Source organism: Nicotiana attenuata, unplaced genomic scaffold, assembly GCF_001879085.1.
Source record: "Nicotiana attenuata strain UT unplaced genomic scaffold, NIATTr2, whole genome shotgun sequence".
Taxonomy (NCBI): domain Eukaryota; kingdom Viridiplantae; phylum Streptophyta; class Magnoliopsida; order Solanales; family Solanaceae; genus Nicotiana; species Nicotiana attenuata.
This window is the reverse complement of record NW_017670401.1, coordinates 303304-315078: the sequence shown is the minus strand read 5'-3', so window position 1 is coordinate 315078 and position 11775 is coordinate 303304. Positions and strand designations below refer to the sequence as shown.

General features: G+C 36.1%; 1 protein-coding gene across 1 annotated transcript; it reads right to left on the bottom strand.

Moving 5' to 3' along the window:
• Positions 1 to 2948: 2948 nt before the first annotated feature.
• LOC109238878 (agamous-like MADS-box protein AGL29) lies at positions 2949 to 3482 on the bottom strand. The gene has a single exon (XM_019405363.1). It carries the CDS (start codon positions 3480 to 3482, stop codon positions 2949 to 2951), a length of 534 nt encoding a protein of 177 aa, XP_019260908.1.
• Between the last annotated feature and the right edge of the window lie 8293 nt (positions 3483 to 11775).

Below are 11775 nucleotides of genomic sequence, written 5' to 3'. Positions count from 1 at the left end.
GGGATTTAAGTCTAAAAAAAACAAAAAGATTTTCTTTGTAGGTAGTGTATAATTCCCCCTTGGTTTTTCTTTGTGCCACGGTTCTTTTTCAAGGGTTTTATTTGAACCGGGTGTAGTTAGTTTTTTTTTTTAGGAATAGGAGCCATTGTGTTTTGTTTTGAAATGAAGCAATATCTCTTGACTTTTGTTATGCCTTGAGAATAGTGAGTATTTTATCTGTGACGCTTAGGCTCAGTTTTTGACTCTTGTATAAGTACCTTAAATTGTATGATTTTAAATTTGCTTAACTGCTTTGACTAGAGTGTCTTGATGAAACCAATCCTGAGTGAGTTATGTGGCATGTGTGTGTAAGGATTTGTTATATTCTGTGCATTGCATTTGATGCCTAGAACTTGCCCCGTGTGTTTGCAAAACGAAATAGTAGTGTTGTTCAGTCTTGGAAGTGATATAGGCATTTTCTTGTTGAGCCAGATATGTATATTTTACCCACCTAATTGTTATGTATCGTAGTTAACCTCTTTGAGTCTATAATCCTTTTTCTTTGGCAACCACATTACAAGCCTTACCCAGTTGTTTGAATTAATCATCTATTTGAACCTTTTCACCTCTCATGAGCACATGAATTATTATGAACTTTGTAAAAGTTAAAGTGTGGGGTGGTTGGTTTGGCTTTTGAGTGGAACTAATTGAATAAGGAGAAAGGTGCACTGTTTTGAAAAAGGAAGAGCCACTTGAATTGAAAAAAAAATATAGTTGGATTGTTGTGAAAAAAAAAACTCCTTGATAAGTTGGCTCTTGATGTAAGTGTGCTTAAAGAAGTATGAGGTAATATAAATTGATGTGAAGGTGGAGTTTGGTTTGACATAAGTATGGGGTTTGAATGTTAAAGTATATGTATTAAAGTGCTTAGGGAGGTGTAGTCACTTTTATATCTAAATGTACCCTACCCGTCCCGTAACCTACATTACAACCAAATAAAGTCCTAATTGATCCTAGATTGAATGAGCTCGATTAGTGGAGTAGTACACTACGGGCAAGCATATGGTGCATCTTTTGTGGCATATGAATGTTATTTCTGAGAGTGAGTGAATTCTTTCTATCTTGAGTTCCTAAGTGTTCTTAAATTTTATTGTGTGGAACTACTCTCTTGTGTTGTGAGGGCACTTGATTTATGAAGGAAAGGTAATGTCAGTGACCTCTATGTTAGAGTAAGTAGGTGAGTTGTGAATAATGCGTGGTACTTGTGAGTCAAATCTTGAGGTGAAGATGTTACGCTTTTATGCTTAGTCTATTTTAAATACTCTTGGTGTGTTGCTTTAGGAGAATTATTTAAAAAGGTCGTGTCTATAAAAAAAAAGTGTAGTTTGATTGCTCGAGGACGAGCAATGGTTTAAGTGTGGGGTGTTGATGATAGGCTATAATTACGTATTTTAGTCGCTTATTACACTCGAGTTTACTGCACTTTAATTGAGTTTGAGCTTTAATCGCTAGTGTTTTGCACTAATTGTGTATTTTATGCCATGTAGGAGTGATTCCGAGCTATATAGATGTTATGGAATGAATTTAAGTGATTTAAAGCTTTGAACTCTGAGTAAAAGCTCAAGGAATTAAGCCGGGATCGTGTTCGGGGGTCAAATTTGATAGTTGAGAACAAACGAAGACTCGATGAGGCATATTGCGCACTGTCTAGTAAAATAGATATAACTTTTTTCTCAAAACTCAATTTGGGCTCCACAATATATTCTTGGAAAGCTAACTCAAAGGGATACAACTTTCATGTTTTACGTTTTTCCAAATTCCAAATGGAATATGGTGAAAAACCGCGGTTACGGTAGGAACACAGTAGGACCGCGGCAGAACATTACCAAAGATTCAGAGGACCATTCTGGTCGCAGTTCTGGCGTAACCGCGGTAGGACCGTGGCAGGACGCATAAATTTCAGGGGCTAAAGTGCAAATACGAGATTTTAAGCCCTAAACCCTATATTAAACGAGGGAGGCCGGCCAAGAGCGTGAGAGAATGATTTTTGGAAGTGAAAAACATCAGAAGGAAGGGCAAGAGGCAAGGAGGATCAGTGGGCATCAATCTTTAATCTTCTTCTTTGTTCTTTTACCTTTGAATATGAATTCTTTTGTGATTTTTGTTATTTTCATGAGTAGCTAACTTTTCTAATTTAAGGTTTAGGTGAAACCCGTTGGGGATGAATTGGTTGTTATAAGTAATATAGATTTGAATTAGTTTAATCTCTATTTTTTCTACTATGTTTTGATTGTGGTTAATTTAAAGGATCCTCAATTAGCCGTTCCTATTTATTATGTATCTGCTTGAGAGAGAGTGCATATTTAGGTAGTTGTTTGAACAACATTACTCCCGGAGTATAGGCGAGAGTCATAACCGAGGGTTTAGAGGTTGGATTAGAGATAACGATACCTCGGGTGCGATCTAAGTGAACTGTAATGCAAATCTAGCTAGCGTAGCTTGAGAGAGTGCGTCTACTAAATTATCATAATTGCTTGAGAGAAATTTATGATAGCTGGAGAGTTCATGATTGATAGAGGCAACTAAGTCAACGCTATAAGAAACATACAACCAAGGAAATCAACAACAGGGGAAACCATTACCTTAGACCTTTATTCTAATTGTTTACAATTCAAGCATAGTTAGTTTTCAGCTGTTTATTTACTTTCAATCTTGTCTTCTTGGTGATATTAACAGATACAGCTAAGTCTTAGTTCTCTGTGGGATTCGACTCCGGACTTTTAGACCGGATTATATTTGCAGCGACCGCTTATCCTTTTTAGGACTAGAGTTGGGCGTGATCAAGATGCATATAGGAAAGTCATATATATTGAAGGAACAAAAATATAAACAATGAACAATAATAAATTCGTTTCTTATGCCACATCATCATTAAACAGAAACATATATAGTATAGTAAACTTTATTTACTATATGGCAGAAGACTTTGCTGAATTCATTTTGAGTACAAATTTTGGATCTTTTACACCTATCTCTGATTGTAACTCATCAATTTTTTCAGCCAAATCTTTTTCAAGTTCGTCAATGTCTTGCTTCAGTTTCTCAAGTCTTACCAAATTTGTTGGCTCGAAAATTTCCAATGTGGATTCTCCTTTTTCCTCCTCATTTATTGTCTTCTTTTTCTTCTTTTTCATTGTATCATTTTCTTCACCACCACCAGTCTGTTCATGTGTCATCTTACGGCTTGACATGCGGTAAAATGGTTGTTTTGCTTGTGAAAATCGCTCGACGACCGATTTTACATTTGGATTACCAAAGAAAAACGGTTCATCAACAATTGAAAAAATTATAATTGCTATATCAATTCCACATAAGGTGGAAAGATCCATCGCTCTTTTACTAAGAGCATTTTGCTTATTGGAAAGTGCTATCTTCTCAGCACGCTTATCTTTGAGAAATTTCTTCTCGGATTTGCTTTTCATTTGAGATGTCATTCTTGCCATGATTACGCAACAAGATATGACAAGATACAAGTTTGAGTACAGACTCGAGGAGAAACCTTCAAATTTATAGCGCAACCTCGGGTCCCAAGTTTTGATAGTTACAAAGACCTACCCGGTAATTTAATAAGATTAATTTCTCTCCTCTACTTTATTAATTTAACTAAAATGCCCAACTTTTGAAAGATAGTATATGTGATTATGACATTATTAGAAAATAACTCCACAAATAGATTATTTTTCATGCTGAAAATGGAGAAAGACGTTCAATATATTATTTACTCAAATCTGTAAGGTGTATTAAAGGGTAGTAATAAAGTAAGAGTGTCAAATTTTTATACCTCTAGTATGTTCCAAATGATAAATAAAGGAACTTTATTCTTATATTATTTTCTACTTTGTTACAAATTTAATGAAACTTACCCTTTATTTTTATGTATTTTTAATTTATTATAAAGAAAAATAGTAAAATAGCAGTTACCAAAGGAAAAATATTAGAAAGAAACAATTATTGCATGGAATTGGTGATATTTGCTACCACAAAAAAAAAGTAAAAAGAAAAACTTAAAAGAAAGGGGAGGTCAATATATTTTAAAAAATAGAGGGTAGGTAAGTGTAATTGCATAAAGTTAGAGGGAAACAACAAGTAAGGAAAAGTTTCTAACTAACCAGTACTGTAGATTCCCTTAATCTTCTTCCTTTGAATTGATCGCTAAGGATTTCCTTAATTTTATTTTACATACGAATGAAAAACCAAAATAATAGATATTTCCAATTAATATCATTTAACCACTTACTAATATTCTTTTCCTTGATGCTAATTATTTTTATCAATAGGATGTGAAATTTTGAATGGGCAAATCCTTCATCTGCAACAAATAATGCAGATTTTTCTTTCTGATTTCTGATTATGTAAATTATATTTTATGGAAAAAGGTTCAAATATACTAGAAACATTTTAAATTTGTTTTACATATGCACTTCGTTTACCTCCGGCCCATAGGAGCTCCCACTAACGATTTTACACCATCACATGTAGGATATATTTGGACCTTTTTAATTATTCAAAAATATATTTTGACCTTCGCAGTTTTTCGGGAGCATGTTTCAATTTATAGTAGAAGATATATAAAAATTATTTTGATAGTTTGGGGCTAATTTAACTCTTTCGTTTGTCTACGTGGCTCCACCTTTGCAAATGCCAGAACCAACCTGGACAATAGTTAGAGATAGGAAGGGGCAAATATGAAATAGAATTTTTTTTTGAGCAAACAGGAAGCAAATATATTAAAGACTAAGTAGTGTTTGTTACAACATTGTCTAATAGTGTATCACTTAGGACACATTGATGGCTTAGGCTTGCTAAACTGTTGCAAGCATCCATAGATAAGTACTTAACATAACAACGGTTTTTGTCTACATCATGGTTAACAAGATTAAAAACCACATTCGGGGCTACCACAAAAACTTTCTTCTTCACTCCTGGGCTTCCTTCCATCTTAGACATGGTGTGAGCTACATTGTTGCACTCCTTAAACGTGTGCTGGAGGAGGGTCACCTTCCCTTGGTGCATTAACAACCTGCAATAAGTAACAATTTTATCAAATAGTTTATTACCACACAGTATAGCATTAATGGCTTCTGCACAATCTGTTTCAATTTGAAGTGGAAACAAGTTCCATTGGTGGGCAGTTTTTAGTCACTCTTTAATTGCTTTTAATTCGGCTTCCAGCGATCCCATCGCATCAATATTTTTTGTAAAACCAACAACCCAATCCCCATTATTGTTACGGATTACCCCCCCCCCCCCGGGAACTTTTGAAGTTGTTATGGCTAGCATCCACGTTAAGCTTATACCATCCTTTTGGAGGTCGTTGCCACCTAATTTTGATACGAATATTGTGGATGGGGAGAGGGTTGTATTCTGTCAGCATTTTGTACTATACTGCTTTTTGCATTACAATTTTAAAGAAAACAACATTTTTCATATTGTTTCGGTTATTTGCATTCCTCGTACTCCAAATTTCCCATAGGGCGAAGGGAAGCATAAATTTCCAGTCGATTTGGTTCTGTCTTAAAAGGGCATTTTGGTTTTTTAATTGTGTTAGCCAGTGCCCTTTAGAAGGATCGTGCATGGTTAGCCCCCCTAAGTTATTCCAAATAGCTTTACTATTGGAACAATTTATGAAGATATGAGTGATAGACTCTATTTCTCCTTTTTCACATATGGGACAAATTGGGTCAATTGTTAATACCAATATGGGCTAGGTATTTTTGACAAGAAAGTCTATTATGTAGGCATTGCCATAATAAGAATTTAATTTTATTTGGGCATGTTAAGGACCAAATCCAATCATACTCCAAATGATTTGTTTCTACTTATTCCATAAGGTTGTAACAGCTTTAACTAGTGAATATGCCTTTAGGTGTAAGAGACCAAATAGCAATGTCATTTAAAGAACCCTTCGTACGGATTTTGGTTTTATGGATCATTTTGCTGAATATCAGGAGGGATATCTATTGAAGTTTTGTAAGATCCCATTTATTGTTAAGGAATATGTCCTTGATTTTTATTGTAAATATCCGGACTTAGGGGACCCTCTATTATACTCCTAAGCTTGGTGGTTGGGATCCATTTGTTGTCCCAAATGCTGAGGTTGGAATTAATATGAGGAGACTATCTAATCCCTTGATTACATATTTCTCATCCTTTTAATATGGCCTTCCAGATAAATGAGGTATTCACAGTAGGGCATTTTCCACCATACTTAGTGATAATTAGACTTGCCCAGAGGGAAGTTGATTGAGAGAGGAGTCTCCAAACTAAACTAGCCAGGTTAGATATATTCTTATTTATTGCACTATGGATGCCCAGACCCCCTGAATTTTGTGGTAGGCAAACTTGTGACCATTTGATCAGATGTATTTTCTTTTTACTATCACTTGTACCCCATATAAAGTCTCTCTGAATTTTATCTATAAGAGATTGAGTTTTTTTAGGAAGCATAGTATATTGCATGTAGTAGTTTGGAATAGAGTTGAGACAAGTTTTGGAAAGACTGGTTCGACCAACTATGTTAATGAATCTCATCTTCCAAGAGGCAAGTCTTGACCTCATTTTATCAGTTATAAATTGGTAATCCGCCGGCCTTGGGTTTTTATTAAGATTTGGAAAACCTAAGTATATACCAAAATGGTCACTTTTTTATCCCTGATGTGTGAGTTATTTCCTTGGTGATGGCAGGATTGCAATTTTGGGAGAAGAGAATTTTGGATTTAGAATGGTTAATGCTTTGGCCGGATAGGGAGCAAAACAGCTCTAGAGTTGATTTTATAGCAAGGCATGATTTTATATTTGCCTTAGCCATAAGAGTGAGATCATCGGCAAAAAACAAATGAGAAAACTTAGGGCTTTTCCTACCTATTATGATTGTGTCCCATTTGCAAATATCAATTTGATTCTCAATGTATCTATATAGCAATTCTAGACAAAGGATGAAGATGTATGGGGACAGAGGGTCACCTTGCCGGATGCCCCTACTTGATTCAATAAAGGTAGTGGTGGATCCATTTACTAGGATTGCAATAGAGCTTGTTGTCATGCAATTCATAAGAAGGTTTGCAAATTTTGGAGGAAAATTAAAGAACCTAAGGGCACAATACACAAAGGACCATTCAATTCGATCAAAAGCTTTCTCCAAGTCAATTTTCAATAACATATGACCCTGTCTGCCTTTTAATTTCCTTAGGTTAGAAATTAATTCTTGGATTATTATCGCGTTGTCTGAAGCTCTTCTATTTTGCATAAAGCTGGTTTGGAAAGGGCTAATGATTTTATCTAGGAAAGGCTTGATACGATTTGCCATGATTTTGTCATGACTTTGTAGATAGTGTTACAAAGGCCAATAGGACGGAAATTCCTAATTTTGTTAGCATTTGGGATTTTAGGAATCAAACAAAGGAAAGTTCTATTGATTTCTCTAGGAATTATTTGAGAGCTGAAGATATCATGGCATATCTTACTAATTGAATGACCCAAGATGCTCCAATATTTTTGGTAAAAGAATGGATGAAGTCCATCCAGGCCCGGGGCTTTAAAAGGTTTGAAAGAAAATATTACTTTCTCAATTTCTATATCTAATAGGGGTGCATCAAAAGGACTAAGGTCAGGTAAACTATTACTATGTTTAATACAAGTCATTTCTTTCCAATTTGAGCAGCTATGGGATGTGGTAAAAAAATTTGTAAAATAATTTAAAACATGGGAGATAATTGAGACATGGTCATTTATCCAATTTCCTGCCTCATCCTTGAAATAAATAATTTTATTTCTCCTTCATCTATTAGTGGCCGATATATGGAAAATTTTTGTATTCGCGTCTCTGTCATTTAACCACATGACTCTAGATCTGAGTTTTCAATAATCCTCTTCAATTTTCAGTAAATCATTATAATCTCTCTTAAGGGTAACCTCAAGGTTTTGAAGGAAAATACTACTAGCATAGTTCCTAGATTTTTGAATGCCTTGAAGCCTTGCTAGAATTTTCCTCTTTTTTCCCATTATATCCCCAAAGGTGTTATGTTTTCAGGTTTTAACACTTTGGACAAAAGAGTTACTAGCTCTTAGATAAACAGAATTTGTCCAGGTTTCTTTAACAACATTAATAAAATCTGGGTGCTTTCACCAAAAGGTTACTAAGCGAAAGGGTTGAATATGATGATATCTATTTTTGGGAATTAATTCAATTAACAAAGGAGTGTGATCCGAGTGAGTCTTAGGTAAGTGAATTATAGAATGATTTGGAAAAAGATCACACCATAGCTCATTTCCGAGTGCTTTGTGTAATCTTTCCATAATTAAGCCTCTATTTCTATGTCTATTATTTGTCCAAGTGTATTTACAACCTTTATACCCTAGATCCATAAGGTTGCACTTAGTTAGCTTTGAGAGAAGGAATTCTGCCCTACTATTGTTTATAGGCCTTCCCCCATATTTCTCATTTGAACTAACTATATCATTGAAGTCCCCTCCAATCAACCAAGGCCCACTATAGCTATTAGAAATGCATTCTACATTATCCCACAGAATATTTCTACACTGATAATTTGTACTAGCGTAAATTGAAGAAAAAAGCCAAGTTTTGCGAATGGGTAATACCTCAATAATTGCATGGATTTTTTGATTCCAACGAGTGAAGTTCTGGACTGAGACCACCCCATGATTCCACATGACAGCCGTCCCTCCTGACTGCCCCTCAGCTGGAACTTCAATGAGTTCAGAAAATCCAAAATCATCTAGCCAATTTTCGTGGTTAACCAACCTAGTTTCCAGAAGTGATACCATGCATGGGCGATGGGTATCAATCATTTCCCTGAAATTCCTTCGAAAGTTATCATTGTTCCCTCCCCTTATATTCCAAATGATAATATTAGTTAGATGATTCATTGCAAGTTTGGTGATGGTTCACAGCCTCTCCATTCTCCCTCACCCCCTGGAAAGATAGGGTTCCTCCTTAGTGCAGGCACTAGAATCATAGCCCTGTTCCCCACAGTTGGATCCTGTGGTGGCCTTATGTCCATCGAGCACTTGTAGAGTGCTAGGGGACAGCTGAGAACGTGCCTCTTCTCCTACATCTCCCTAAATAGAAACACCTTTACCCCGTCTAACTTTGAGAATTCTAGGACTCGCTCTAAGGCTAGGTTGAGGGGTTCCTCTACTTCTTCCTCCATTTCTGCCTTTGCATGGCCCTGTTCTTGCATTGCATGGGGTGGGTGGTGTCGCGCCCCCTTTTTCTCAAGAAATCGGGTTTTGACATTTGGAGGGACAACTCATTCCTTTTGGGAACTCGGTTTGCAATTGAAGAGTCGTCACCTAATGATTAGGGTGCATTAGGACACCAAAAGAGTTTGATTTGAATAACCAGAGATAGGGTAAGGGCTTGAAATTATTCTAAGGAGAAGGTGTTAGGCACTCCTCAAAATCTACTAGTGTGGTTCCCGGCCAGACAATTATTGTGAATTGAGGTGCAATTAGCGTATAGGCAGATAAGGCTCAAATAAGAGGGGATTTCAACACATAAAGGTTTGAAAGTATGCAAAGTTTGAAAGGACCATTAGAAAGGCTAATTTTTAAATAAAGAGTTAAAATGCTAAAGAAAAGAAATAAAGAATAAAGGGAGGGGGGTCCTAGGTTTATTAATAATATGGATCACCCCACACAATTTTCGGTAATCACTCCTCAATGAGGGGCTACACGTGACATTATCGCGTGGTCATCATATCCATATCTACCCATCCCACCCCGTTAAGGTATTTAAAGCGCGGATTGGTATCGATTACCTATTGCATGCTATTACCCGTCCCACTCCTATCAGTCCCGGAGGCACTTAGGACTACTAATCCTAGAAAGGGAAGGATATTAGGCTTATTTGGAGTTTCAAAGGTAAAAACTCTAAGACGACATACAAAAAACGCATATTGCATATTTTGGGGAAACACATAGAAACAAATAAAGGCTCATATATACCTCCTTAAAAAAAGAAAGCATATAATTAGCATGACTTGCACGTGCTGTTTAGGTCTGATTAAAAATACCAAAGACGAGGGAAGTTAATTGTTGAGGCAGCTTAGTTTATTACATAACTCAGATAAGAAGTCTGAATCAGGCCTGCCTACTGGTTGTAGCAATTAACAAAGCGGATTTAGTTTTACAATCATTATCCTAAGGCTTGCCTAAGTGTTAGACGAAATCCTATAGGCATGATATCTACTGATTTTAGAAGGTGATGAGATAGTAAAGCTCGAAATGAATTGCTTAAAGTCCTATATGCATACTTGTTAAAATTGCTAAGTGAGGGACCTAGATTATCAAAAGAGATGCAAAATGCACAAGAATTAAAATGGTTACAGGTTATGCTGGTTATAGCCTCTTTTATTACGGATCTTATATCTAACATTGACAGTGAATGAAAACGAATCATAATTGTTCGAGGATCCCTATAGGCATGATTTCTATGCATTACTGATTTTTAGACGTGGTATCTAATTGCAGAAACCTTGTAGACATGACATCTAAATGCAGAATATTGTATTAAACCTTATAGACATGGTATCCAAATGCAGAAACTTGTGTTAAACCTTATAGACATGGTATCTAAATGCAGTTTGAATTATGCAGAATTAAAATATTCCTATAGGCATGGCTTCTAGGTGAAGTTTGAACATGCAGAAATTAAAAACACCCTATAGGCATGATTTCTAGGTGAAGTTTGAATATGCAGAAATATGCAGAAATTAAGAACACCCTATAGGATGATTTCTAGGTGAAGTTTGAATATGCAGAAATTAAGAACACCCTATAGACATGATTTCTAGGTGAAGTTTGAATATGCAGAAATTAAAAATACCCTATAGGCATGATCTCTACCATTGCATGCATAGTTCCCCACCCTTTTCACTAGCCGGCCCCCAAATGTTTATTACAACTTATTACAAACTAGAATAATAAATTACATAAAAAAAATACAAAGAAAAGTACACAAAGGAAGCCTGATTCTTGACTTCCTCTCTGAGTTATGAGATAAACCAACTCAAAGTGCATTGATCCAAAGCCTTTCTCCAATTTGAGTGTGTCAGAGCTCCCTAAGAGCCTCAATGGGACTCTGGGCAGTGCTCACACCCAAATTGCATCACCAGAATAGGGACAAGTGCAGTGTGGAGGTGCCAGCCCTCAAGTGTCCAAGTTCAGAGGGAGCTTAATGGGTCCCAAGGCAAGGCTCACAAGAGGGGGGCAGAACTTAAGTCTAAGAGAGAGTGCGAGTGAAAAAATCGAGATTTAAGAACAAAGGAAGTAAAGAAGAGGGAAAGGGGTGCTGGGAAACAGTTACAGAGTGAAGGATTTCACACAAAGGGGTTCAGGGATTGGGAACTGCAAAGAGCCTATGAACTTAGGCATTAGTTAATTCTGGGCATGCACAACAATAGGGAGTACTATTATGCTTACAAAATCAACCAGAATACACAACATATAATGGTAACATAGAGGTTATGATCCTAGGGGAATCAAGTTTGAGTCATAGACAGCAATACTTAATACTGTCATGCCTCAAACGAACCATTAGTATCAAACACATTGGGGTAGGGGTTTAGGATGCATAATAGATTCAGAACAGGCAGAAGGGAATTACAACATGCTTAGAATAAAGTACTGAATCAAACAACAAGCAGTAGGCAGACAAGAAAACAAAAGTATTAAGTAAACATATTGTTGTGATGCTGAAATCTTAATCAAGACATA

What these genes read in the sequence shown, in the direction of transcription:
- LOC109238878 (XM_019405363.1), bottom strand. Translation starts at nt 3,482, where the DNA reads ATGGCAAGAATGACATCTCAAATGAAAAGCAAATCCGAGAAGAAATTT.